The sequence below is a fragment of the Pezoporus flaviventris genome, unplaced genomic scaffold (genome assembly GCF_033815535.1).
Source record: "Pezoporus flaviventris isolate CSIRO_AGI_PZ_B2104156 unplaced genomic scaffold, CSIRO_AGI_Pfla_v1 ptg000013l, whole genome shotgun sequence".
NCBI classification, from domain to species: Eukaryota; Metazoa; Chordata; class Aves; order Psittaciformes; family Psittacidae; genus Pezoporus; species Pezoporus flaviventris.
In genome coordinates, this window is record NW_026892561.1 from 13,865,405 (window position 1) to 13,879,084 (window position 13,680).

General features: G+C 36.6%; 1 protein-coding gene across 4 annotated transcripts in view; it reads left to right on the top strand.

Annotated features, from left to right (window-relative positions):
- BRINP3 (BMP/retinoic acid inducible neural specific 3) overlaps positions 1–13,680 on the top strand; it is a 209,899-nt gene that overhangs the window by 111,507 nt on the left and 84,712 nt on the right. For all 4 annotated transcript variants that reach the window (XM_061451748.1, XM_061451751.1, XM_061451749.1 and 1 more), the window contains 2 exons: positions 190–380; positions 8,406–8,596. In XM_061451748.1, the coding sequence (XP_061307732.1) occupies positions 190–380; positions 8,406–8,596 (382 nt within the window). The remainder of the gene's footprint in view (positions 1–189; positions 381–8,405; positions 8,597–13,680) is intronic.

Here is a 13,680-nt window from a genome sequence, read left to right on the forward strand (position 1 = left end):
AAAAAATAACATTCTCTTTGTTTTTGCCTATAACACATGATAGAGTATCACTGTCAGGGCCTATTATAATACCCACTTAGTTGCCTCCAGCTAGTCAACAGAGTAGTTTGCAAATGAAGAACATTTATCTGAATGACATATTTGTATATTTGAATGACATTTTTGAATGAGAGTTGCTTTGTTTTGCAGAGAGTTTGGCCGCTGGAAGGTAAACAATCTTGCTGTTGAAAGAAGAAATTTCCTTGGCTCCCCACTGCCACTTGCCCCTGAATTCTTCCGTAACATAAGGCTACTTGGACGCCGCCCAACCCTTCAACAGATCACAGAAAACCTTATCAAGAAATATGGGACACATTTCCTACTATCAGCTACCCTGGGAGGTAGGTTCAGTGCTTGGAATACTGTGCATGAGTTTGGTATGACTGAACCAAAAGTGGTGGACACAACTTATTTCTCTGCAGCACTGGTGTTCCTTCTCAGAGCAGCTGCAATAAGCAGCAATCCCTGGGCTGGAATTTAAAGCATGGGAGCATGCGCTGTCTACAAGTTTCATGGCTCCTTCTTCTGATGATGTTAAACTTTGCTTTATTGATGCTATGTAAACAATTTTATGGACAAGAAGAGGAGAAAGCCTCTTGCTAAGATTGAGGTACCTTACATGAGTTCCAGGTGTGAATGCTCCTGGTCTTTTGAGGTTGTTTCTCTGCACTAAGAGATCATTAAGGAGAGTGATGTTTTTTCTGTAAGAAGCCCTTATAACAATTTATATAATAACAAATTACACACATATCTGGGCCCATTACAGTATTGCAGAGATGAAGTAAGAAAACCAATAAGAATTATTTCCAGCAAATCTTTACAGTTAGGGGAATTTTAAACTACTTTGGCTGCTGGGAAGGCCCTATATCATCACTCTAAACTTTTTAGAACTAGTCTTCACTTAACCAGAGGGACTACATTTTCAAAATGGGATGATGAGACTTTGCCGTGTGATTCCTATTAACATAATGGAATCTGCATCTGTAAATCCTTACAGACTAATTTGGAAAGGGTAGCCTGATATATAACTGGGATCCAGTCACCAAATGGATTGAAGAAATCCAGTGAAGAGGCCTAATGTTCAAGAGAGAGTATAAATTGTTCTGAATGAAAGATAATTAGTACCTGTGATTACCCATGTAGGCATTACGAAATGAACTGACATTTTAGAAATGCAGTTTTATCCCTTCGTGAGTGATTATATTAAAGATAATTCTGGTGATTGAGTATCCTTCCAGCAGGACAGTCTTGTCAAAATCCTTTATTCACCTGAGGAATGGTTCTCTTTAATACATTTCATAACTGAATTCTAACCATACATTAATGAAATGACAGCCTTCTTATTCTCTTTTGGCCGATACCTGAGATCTATAACAACTGAAATGGCTCACAGTAGCTCCTTTTTCAAAAGACCATTCTAGAAATAAAGTGAATTTCTGTATTGCTGTAGTTGTTAAGAACTAATTCCTGACATTATTTTGGGAACTAATGCTTCTACAGCAAGTCCATTACCTTTAGAATTTTACCAAGAAATTACGTATGTTGACCAGCAATTTGGAATAAAATGCACAGAATTTCTTTTAATTAGTAAATTTCTTCCATGCAAAAAGTAAACTTTTTATAAATTACTATATATTTTCTTGAGTATTCAGCACATAGCACATATGAACAGAAAAACTAACTGCAGAAGAAAAAGAAAATGTTTCTCAACACATTTGGCTAAAGCATGTTTCCTAATGCAATGATTACCCAAAGTGAAAAATATTTTTTGGTATTATTAGGTATTTGCTAATTATTAATAAACATAACTTTCACTACTAGCAGCCATATAATGAGATTCATTTTCAAGATGAAATTGGACCTAACAACAATCTAGCACAAGAATAGCTGCTTGTTAAAAGTACAAAATGCCAGTATCACACGGGTCACAAAAGTGCTACAAACTTGACACCTTTTAGGAAGTATGGCCCTAAGTAGAAACTAAAACTTTCAAGACATTTGAAAACTAGCTTAAACATTCAGTGCTCTCCCCAAAGCCTCAGGATTTGCTGCAGAGAAACTGTAGTAGGGTACCCTTTTCTCATCTCTCTTCAGAGTACCTCACAAAGGCTCTAAAATGCAGTAGCTGCCACATGCTTGCAAAAATTTTCCACTGACAAGGGGACAGTGTTGACTTCCAGGCTCTGTCAATGCTTAATAAAGTCAAAGGGAGTTTTTATATTAAGTTTGATGAGTCTTGATTTAGGACTCTTGCCTCAATTTTTGGGCATGATTGCAGGCACACCTGCTGCATTCCATTGTGAATGGGTATTGAATACTTTGAAAAATTGGTTCAATTAAAATAATTGAAGGGAATTAGTAATTTCTAATGCCTTCATAAGGTAGCTCATAACCCTATACTGTCTTGTATGTATTAGTTCTCATTTTTGAGCTAGATTGAATGGGGATTCCCAGAAATGCTTCTGCAACCTTTATTAATATGTAATTAGATTTTTTTCATTAATATAGTTGTACTTTCTGTTTAATTACAAGCTGTTTTATTCTGAAAGCTTTGTCATTTATATGGCTTCTTAAAAGCAGAAGACCAAACTGAGTGTGCATAGCATAGTACTTTTATTTAATGAATCCCCAGTCATCTGTATTCACGGACATAAAGGAAAGCTTGGCAAATGAATGATCCTGTGGTAAGATTTGTGTGCCTTTGTGACCATTTGGCTTTCATGAATATCCCTTTCTGACTATAAAGGGAACTCTTGCACATGGTTGTTTGTGATATGTTCACAAGTCTTTATCCACAAACAGAAAAATATACTCCTCAAGGGCATTCTGAAGCGAGAACTTAGGGAAGTTCTATATTTCATGCTGCCACAAGATAATATGGAAAAAGACAGTTCTCACTGTTTCTATTTCTTATGGAAATTTTATCTTCCTGTGACATAAGCCAAATATCTATAATGAGCAGCTTCAAGCTGCATTACAGAAGGACCCTATGTAAGCAGCAGAGGATTCATAGGTGAGCTCAGATGCCTGTCCACAGGAGTGAAAACTTCTGCTTCTGCATTGACTGTCTGTGCTGTCAAATCTTTCAGAATCAAAAGAAAAAAAAAAAAGGTAGTTTTGTCTTTTCAACAGTCTTAATGGGTGTCAGCAGATCAGCTTAACCCCAACCTCTTGTCATTCTCCTCTCCACTGATTACAGTCCTGTGAGTGAGTTTGGTTGTTGGACCTTTACTATTCTGTGCACTGAATAGAGAGGGTCAGATTTTCTGATCCTGATTAATATTCCTCTTAAGAAGTATATTACCCTGTGTACAGAGATGGGAGAAACTGTCAGGTGGTGTAAAACAGTGAATCTCAATGAATTCTGAAGGATTTATGGTCCCTTACACTAACTGCTGCTATGACCTTTATTTTTTATAACACTTCTTTCAAGTTAAAATACAAACTATGGTAAACAAGGGAGGGAAAGCCCACTCTCAAATGGCTGATGTGAGAAAGAAACTGTAAAATTCAGTATCAGACTTGCAAACACTCAATGCACATCAGGTATGCAAACTTGGTTATGGTTGCAAAGGGGAAGAAAAAAAGCAAAAATCTATCGTTTTTCTTTTCCTGTCTACTTAGGGAAGAAAAATTTTAAATCTTAAACCAGATGGTATCTATAAAATTAACATTCACTGTTATTCACTTGTACCATGGAAATGATACCGCATCTGGCATTAATTTATATACTTTTTGAACCTCTGCACTTCCATCAGCACCTGCTTAAGTTTGGGAAAATGACCTGATAAAGCCCTAATGGTGCATTCTGTGATCTACACATAAATAGATTTTCAACTAGCACTAAGCTATTTTTTATAACAAAGGCATAACAATATTTTTTAATTATTTTTGATATTTTACTGTAATGCATTACAGCTATTGTAGCTAAAGCATTATATTTAATCAGAAACTTTCGTGGAGTTCATAGGCCAAAAACCTTTATGGCTTTGTAAGATACATATATGTATGTGTATGAAGACAGAGTTCTGAGTAGGGTAACTGTGGATGGTGCTCAGATATATCTGCCTTTGAGTGTCATCCTTTTATTACTGTTTCCTCACTTTTTGACATGATGCGATGGGAACTACCTACTACTACCCAGTCTAAGATGAAAACATGAAATGCCAAGGCATTTAATTCTTTCATCATTACAAAGATGTGGGTATGGGAAAACAATCTCTTAATAATTAAGGTAGAAAATAGCACTAAGTATTTAAATCATATGAGTATGTATTGTATGTATGTATGTGTAACAAAGTATATTTACTCCTTCAATAGATGGTTATATCTAGTTAGTTTTTACATGATCATTCCAATTCTATCATGATGGTGATTTACATTTTTAAGTAATTCCTGAAGATATGCTTAAGATGCACACAAAATTTCTAATTTCTGAATATCATTTGTAAAATGTTGCTTAGGATCCTTTTATCTAAATGGCCATAGGTGGCTTATGTATCTAGGAATATTTCTATATACTTATTTTATTTCATGCTTTTTTTTTTTTTAAACCAGCATGTAAATTATTTTTCTCAACTAATGAGTTAGTTTAGCTTACAAATGCAAATAATGGAAAATATACTCACATAAACATATAAAGAATTAAATATGTAGGCCAAGTTACAAATTTGCAGATTTCAGGGCTCAAAGGCATTAGTACATATTAGGACAAGGTCGGTCTATAATGTGAATATCAGTCTCCTTACTCTTTACTTAATAAATGTTTTTATGCTATTTCTTTTAAACCTGAGAAAGTGAGGTTAACTGACTCCTGAGTATTGTGAAATAGAGTGAATACTGCTTTCAGAGCTTGTGGAAAGCACAGCTGTGTGTTTCAGATGCTGAATAATCATATTTTCTTTCTCACTATCATTAATCTTTTTCAGTTTTTTAAATTAATAACCTTGAATAGTTTTCTAAATCACACTTGTTTTTTAGCTAATGTCTAGATACCTTCTTAACCTATTTCATGGTGGCAGACTAACCAGTAAAAACCAAGATTCATCTATGTTTCAAATACGACAGAAGATTCTCTTTTGGTGTAGGTTTAATTTTCTCTACATTAACTTAAAACTCAAATAGGCTTCCACAAATTAAATATGAGTCGGTGATGTTATGATACAAACTGCTGAGTTCTGTGTGTGAAAGGGAGTTCTGTTACAAGTCTTCAGCGGAATGGATGCCTGAGTACCAACATGTGGACGAATTCTCTGTTTTTTAATCCACTTTTTTTAGCAAGTGCTAAATCAGTTCTGACAGATTAAAACCTTTCAGAATCTGTGAGATGGCTTTTGAGCAGCAAGTATTTTTGAAATGTACCTGGTTGTACCTGGTATTAGGACAGTGCTTGAGAATACCAGTGGTGAATTAGGATGCACTTGTTTGAAATGCCATACAAATGCTAAGCAGAGATTTTTGAGGAGAAGGAGCTCCCTTCACGTTTACACCCAAGGCCCCATCACTCGGCTGTGCCTTCACTCAACCTTGGAAGATGTAATCTGATATGATCTGAGTCAAAGTAAACATTCAAAATCATTTCAACCTTGTTACAGAGCATGAAAAACAAAACATATCTGTCACAGAGGGGGATGGAGACTGCAGGACTGGGGATGCTAGGGGATCCTGCCTGCCAAAATGCACCCATCAGTAACTGCCATGGTAAGCATGGGATCAAGCAGGACTAGGATAATAGGTTGATGTGATAACTGTGAGGGGGTTCAAATGTTATATTCCTGACATTTTCTAATCAAAACCAAACAATGCAAAACACTGTCATTTTCTCGAGCTATTTTTCTTGAAATGGGAGTTTTTATTGCAGTTCTGCTCTTCCAACCCTGAAGATGTTTTTAATGAGAGAAAAATAAAAAACTCCTCTGTTTTAGTAATAAAACTTAACAGAATTTTGTTGAAATAGAAGCAGTCCCACCATCTCTGCTAATAACTAGTACAGATCAATCAAAAGTGTTTACACCAAAGCAAGATGGGGTAGTATACAGACTAATGAAACACAAAGAACCCCAGTCTTTTTTTTTTTCTCTAATTTACAGAGATTTTCTGCAAGATTAAGGGTTTGGGTTTTTTTTCCCTTACAATTAATTATAAGGTATTATAATGATATCTCTACTGGAAAGCCAGTCAAGCTTGCAAAAGTCACTTTAATCTGAATAAACTAGCTAAGACCTCCGGGAAAAGGGAAAAATTGAGAGAAATCTCCTAGTGAAATTTTGCTCCTCATTTGCACAATCTGAAATGGTCACTGATACTTACCCCTTTGAGTTCTGATACTGTCTGCTCTGATACAACTATGTCCCTATAGCTCCACAAACAGCTGCACAAAGCCCATGGCCCCTGGCTCAAATCTCAGCCCACTTCATTGTTTTTAATTTCAGAAATATCTTTCATACTGGCTCTAGTCACAAGGCAGGTTTTGAAAAAGCAGGTTTTAGTGCATGGGCATAGTTGAAAGCCAGCAGTGCTGGAACCTAAAACAGGTTTTGATGGCAAATTTCTCTCAAGTGCAAGTCATTAGACTTTGCTGTACTTTTCCAGTTCTCTGCTCACAGCAGTTGGCATGGAGGCAGCATGGTGTGGATAATGGCCCACCTGGCCATAGGACCAGCAATGCCTCATGTTGACATAGCGTAACAAAATGAGGTGCAAACAACTGAGCTGATACAGCACGCTTGTGTCTGCCCCACAGAGCAACCTTAGTCTTCTTTGCTGGGGGTTTTGGCAGTAGTTAAATAAAATGCAAACCTATCTCTACTTAGGTTTAGGCAACTGAACAGGGAAATCCTGTTACTTACAGAGGCTGCTGTAATTCCTGATTCTTTGGAATTCAGGCAGTTAATCCTTGTTTTGATGACTGCATCCACGAAAAATAAGAGAATGACCCTTTAAGAAACTGTAGAAGTATAAATATAATGGTTAAAACTGACCTTACATAGACAAAACTGTCATTATCCAGATAATCCTATGTAAGGTCTGAAGGACCTCACTGTCCTCTGAACTTGGGAGAGATTGGGAAACACTGTAAGGTACATTGATTAACATGACCACACTCCTCTTTCTTCAAACAAATATTTTTCAAGCTGAGGTAGCTGTGTGTCAAATTTGTCAACAGATGTGATCTCCTGCATAGAGGCATGCATTCTTCTTTTAGCATTGTTCACCACCAATATTATCTCCCTTTAAAGATGACATCATGCTTTCATCCTACACATTATCCCTCTATAGCTATTACTTTTTGGCATGTAAACCCATCTAAACCTGGCATCCCATCCTCTGAATGGGCAAAATGCCACTGCAGCAGATGGGTAAGCAATGAAACTAGCACAAGTGGCAAGTCAGACCCTATCAGGGTAGTTTCCTTTCCAGGAACAAGGAAGTGGCATTCAGTGAAATTGTTAAGCACCTAGAATACAGGTATAATGATATTATTCATTGATTCTATGAAAGTAAGTTCTTGAGAACTTGCTCAGTCAAACAAGTGAGATATTGGTTTAGTTTTGTTTTCAATAATCCTACAGGAACTAAAATTTCCAAATTCAAAATATTTCTTCATTTCTCTTTAGAGAGAAAAGAAGTGAGAAATCTACAACACAAGATGTGGATCTTTTCTTTTGGAAAAGCATCTCTGCTTTGGGAGTTAGGGAAGTGTTATTTATATTTCCCTGTTTTAAAAGAAACTGATTAACATTCTTATTACATATTTTTATACTTTTTAGTTTTATGAATTTGGCTTAAGACAACTGTTACATCAGGTTTCAGGCATTTTAGCGTTGCTGAATTGATTAGAAAGCACAGGATTGCTTATAACAAGTGGGAACAATGTGTCTTCTGAAATCAGATATGATACATGTTTTAAAAGAAGGAAACAAAAAAAAAAAGAAGACTGAAGTATTACACTGGTTTCATTTTCTTTTAAGCTAAGATTAAATAAAAATTAAAAAAAAAGGCATTAAACAACCTTGGGAGTAAACACATTTTATACACAATTTAAATTGAATATCTACAAAATGTCTATATTGTTGGTAAATAGGAACACTTATCCCCTGTTTCATCACATATTAGGCATAAATGTGTCCTACTGTTTAGTTGTTATTCATACGAGGCAATCCCACCTTCCACCCCACCTCCAAACCAACCTGGAATAGTATCTGTTGTTTACGTGTTTAGGGCACTGTGTTATGAGTCTGCCAACAGGAGATCTGAACATTAAACAACAGCTAGGGAAAACTTTGGCTTGTCACCTTATTTCTGGCAGAATGAGATTCTCAGAAGATGCCACTGATGAATGTTGTGGTTTCTGTTTCCCTGCTCAGGGGAGGAGTCACTCACAATTTTTGTGGACAAACGGAAGCTGAGCAGGAGGTCAGAAGGAAGTGATCCCACCTCAAACAGCTCTGCCGTGACTCTGGAGACCCTGCATCAGCTCGCAGCCTCCTACTTCATTGACAGGGACAGCACGCTGCGCAGACTCCACCACATCCAGATTGCCTCCACTGCTATAAAGGTAGGGGAAGTCCTTTAGGACCAACCTGTGTTGTGTTTCCAGATTCACTAACAGATTCTCAGGAGTAATGTGTTTTGATTAGTAAAAAAAAGATTTGTGAGCAAAACAATAACTTCTGTTCTAAACTGTTTTTACCTGAATCAAAGCATTCAACTGATAATGAAGATTCTAGTTTAGAATCTGTTCTAATGTGCGCAATTTGAATGATACAGATGGCATGTTTGAACATTGTGACAATCTACTTTACACGTGTGCTCAGCAACTGCATATATAGACAGACCTATATTTGTGTATGGCACTTTTTTTTTTTTTTCCTGTTCTTTGGAACAATTTGGAACTCTTGGATCTGCAGTTTTGTGGAGGCACATCTTATTTTCTGTTTGGAACATCTTCCCATACAGTTTGTCAGTCAAATCATCTTGCTTATTGACTACTGTAGGTCACTCATAAGCTCTGGCTCTCTCAGGTCATTTTCAGTATTGAACAGCAAATAAAATTTCTAACTTGCAGCTGAATATACATTAATTGTGAAGCTCTTCATACAAGACATGATTTAGAATCCATTCTGTGCGTTGAATCTTTTCCCTGGCGACTAAGGTCTTCTTCAAAGATCACCTGTAGTCAACAGCAGTTTCCAGCTACCTTAGCTGTTACTCAAGTAAATATAAATTTATCTCCTTGGGAGTGCAGGGGCTTCTCCAGTGAGAAGGATACAACCATAATTTGTGGCTCATCAGCACCTCTTCAGTTTGGCTGCTGTTGTATGGAGGATATTTCTCCTGTCCCACCCATCACGGGCTGGTGGCATGATAGCTAACCCCAGATCAGAGCTGGTCATCTGCAGGTACAGGATGGCATTTGGCCGTTCAAGCAGCACAGCTGAAAATGCAGCAGAATCAATAGAGTTCAGTCTCATCTGTGGGCTGCATACCGGATTGCACAGTCTTGCTGCAAACCATCATATTACCCATCCCTCTGATCTGACTTATCTTTATAATCTCATTTTTTTTTAATGTTGATGTACAGCAACCTTTAAAACTGATCTTCTTCCTTCAAGTCACATGTAAAACTTTCCTTCTACATTAAGGTAATTATGTCTGAAACCAGTGGTAACTGAAGTGATAGAACATAGAAATGTAGAGACAAAAAAAATGTCTGAAAGAAATTTCTCCTTTATATTTACTGATTTCTTTCTAAGCAAATTTGTGTCATAATGAAGAATTAAACCCTGCTTGCTAACAATTTATGTAATGAACATTTTGCATGTCCAAAGTTTTTTACAAGCACTGCAAAATGTCTAAGTATTCTCTCCACCCTCTCACTGAGATGGATACAAATGCAAGCTGCAGCCCACCAGCAAAACAGATTTGCTTAATTGACTGCAGGAGTTTCTAGAAAATGGTTGTCACATCAGCTGCAACAGTGCCAATCCATGAAACTCTAGCTTTTGTTGAGAGACTGGGAACATTTGCATTACAAATTTCTATTGTCAGAACACTTTACCGAACAAAAACCCTGTTTCTGTTGAAAACTAGGATCACAAAAGCAGCCAGGAAAGGCATTTTTTTGTTTGATCCCCACACAGATTTTTGAAGCATTGTTTTGGAAATTGGAAAGCCAAATAAAGTTCTAGATCAAAGGTTTAAATAGCATTTCAAGGATATTTATTAAAACATATATGCTGACATCTGAGTTCAATGGCAGGCTTTCCATGCAGCTTCAGAGCCAGACCTTTGTGTTCAAGCAGATGGGCTTGAGGGCTGAGTAGGAAGAAGTGACACCCTAGGGGACCTAAGGATCAGGGTGCCCACTAGTCAGCCCTGTGACTTCCCTTCTTGGGCTGCTCCAGGGAGGACAGTGAACCCAGTGCTTTTTACACCATAAAATACTGGACAGCTTTTTACGTCACAGCACCTTCTCTGTCTGGCTTGCTCACCATAGCTCTGCTCAAAGCCTTCCTTTGCATAGGAGATTGAACTGGGGGTTTGCAAAAACAGTCCAAGGAAAGCTCTCTTGGCTTACCATAACTCCCTTCTGACAAGCTTGAAAGAAATCTAATATAAAGGTATTGTAACAGGTTTAGAAATCCCTGAAATTCTGAATTTATATTAGAAGCTTTCCAAGTGGTACATAATCATTTTTTGATTGCTGACTAGTTCACAACAACAGAAAATCATGTTCAGAATCTATTTAATATTTGATATTATCATTTCTGGTTAATTTTGGATGGCTTTTTAGTATGCAGTATACTAGACTCTACTATACTAGCAAAGTTGTTCATACTTTAGGAAAAGAGAACTGAGAGTATTGATAATGTTCATATAACTCGTGCTCTTACTAGGAAGAGCTTTACCTTCGTTTTGAGAATAAGTATCTGAATTTTATTTTTTTTTTCTTAAAAAAATTATTTGTAACAGACCAGACTTAAAACATCAAAAAGTATGGTATTTGCAGTTCAATAAACATTTCAGTGCACAAATGAGCTCTGACACAAAGGTGTTCCTGGAGTTTGTGGACTTTGAAATGAAAAAGAGTAATTTGATAGTATTTGCTTGTTGGCTTGTTTGTTTGTTTTCTGTATTTCCTGTAATTATGGGCAATCTGAAACTGAAGCAGTAGTTAGAAACAACTTTGCACAAGTGATTTCACAACCATGTATTTGCTGCTTGTAAGTGTTCTGAAATGGCTATCCTGATAGCTGTGGAACCCGTAAAAAAATATTCAAGAAGAGAGACTAAAAATACAGTTTCTTTCCTTCAAATTCACACAAAACCCTGAAAAAAGACAAATTTTTTCAGGTTGGTGTGGTTTCTTTTTTGGTTTTGGTTGGGTTTTTTTTGTGGTTTTTTTTTTTTTTTTTGGTGGAGGGGCGGGATTGTTTTTTTTGTATTTTGTTTTGTTTTGTTTTTTTCCCCCAAAATTTGTGTATGCCTTCTTTTTCAGGTTAGACTAGATGTGGTTTGGGCAAGTAAGCAAGTAACACATTAATAAGATTTAATAATTATTTACCAACAAGGAAGTAATAAAAACATTATGAGATAAAATCCTATCTTTTCTACAGAAACATGAAATATACAAACCCACTTAAACATTCAGTAGTAGATGGGTTCTTGAATCTACCTTAAGAGCACCACTGACTTGCTTTGTCTAGGACTAGAAAGAGGATGAGCATTTAACAGGACTATAACAGTGCTCAGTCATATGCTCAGGACTATAACAGTGCTCAGGATAGCAATGAGCAGCTCACCCATTCACAAGCTAGGGCTTTGTCTAGGTTTGGACAGTCAGTTCCTAATGTTTCCAGTTTCTCCATCTAGTGATTCCATAATAGATTGACGTCTAAGGTCCATAGGGCATCCATTAATTCTCTTGAGTTAGAATGCAAAATCAACAGTATATCTAATATTAGGCAAGAATGATCAAGCTCAGTTAGTCTTCAGGAAAAAGGAAATAAATTACTGGCAATAAATGTCCGTTTTCCCAAATTCCTAGCATTTCTCTATGGAAAGCAGCAAATAATGACACATTATGCTTATGAGGGACTCTTCATCAGGGACTGTAGTGATAGAACAGGAGCTAATTGGTTCAAACTTAGACAGGGGATGTTCAGGTTAGATATAAGGAAGAAGTTTTTACTGTGAGGGTGGTTAGGCACTGGAACAGATTGCCCAAAGAAATGGTAAATGCTTCGCCCCTGGCAGTGTTCAAGGCCAAGTTAGACAGTGTCTTGGGAGACGTGGTCTAGGGTTAGGTGACCCTGCTTATGGCAGGGAGTTTGGAACTTGATGGTCTAAAAGTCCTTTCCAATCCTATGATTCTATGAGTCCATGATTTTTCTCCCTCATATAATTACAACAAATAATACTTGAGCACTTCTTATATTCTTTGTTCAAATTCAATGAGATATGTGACAGCTGTTTGTTTGTTTTTTTTTCATACAAGTCTTCATATTTTGTTTTGTGGGACTGATGCAGGAAGATAGTATTTTGATAAGTTTTATAGTTAATCTTTTCTATCAAAAAACTGTGTCACAGTGAAAGGAAAGCATTAAGAAGGGGGAAGTGAAAATTAACATTGTAGTCTTTGTCTTTAATTCTTATTTATCTAGTGAAAAGCAATACCATTCAGAGCAAAGTCTGTTAATGTGCAGCATGGAGAAAGGAGTGGGAAAGGTGTATTTGATGAATCAAGTTTGTTATTCAAATTTCTAATCAAGTTTGTTAGCTGTGACATGAGTAAAACTGATTGAGCTTCACATCAATCACATAGAAAATATATTTATTATACACTAAAAAAGGTAAAATCATTAGGTTACAACATTTTCCAACTGGAAATCATATGTCCATGAGAAGTACTTAGAGCCAATATCAATATTTAACTTATTTAAAAATCCCTCATACATACATTATTTCAGTATTATTATACAGCATGCATTTTACTGCAAATGGTTAGACTCATGCTAAATCAATGGTTTGCAGCCCCAAGGGCCTCATTGGAAAGTCACCAAGTGCCTGAGGGCTGCATCTAATTTGCATATACATTTACATGACTGTACATCCTGTTGTGTTTGAAATATTACATATCCAACATTACTTCATTTCAGAAGCTATTTTGCTATGAAAATTTTTCTTCAGATGCACTGATGGCTGTTAGCTCTCCCTATTAACATCCTTATTAGGATGATGGGGTGCACTCTCTTCATGTTTAATAAAATCCTGTACAGTGGTGGAAGCAGAATACAAATAAAGTCAGCAAATTTTTTTTTTCCCTGTGTGGTATTTTTAATGAGCAATGTTCTCAGCTCTTTCAACTTGTTCTCGCTACTGTACAGCCATGCTAATTTGTTCCTATTGAAGATCTAACCACAGCTGAAAGCCCAGGGAAAGGTGAAATGACCTGAGACCTACGACTATGCAATGACGCTAATCTATATGACTGATCTCTTTCCTTTGCTCATTAATGAATGGTGCAGACAAGACATGAAGGTCATGAGTTATTGTAGCATTTTCTGTGTATTTGGCAATGTGTCTTGTCATTGCCCACTGGCAGAGTGACCGTGATATACTACCCTGAGATCATGCATC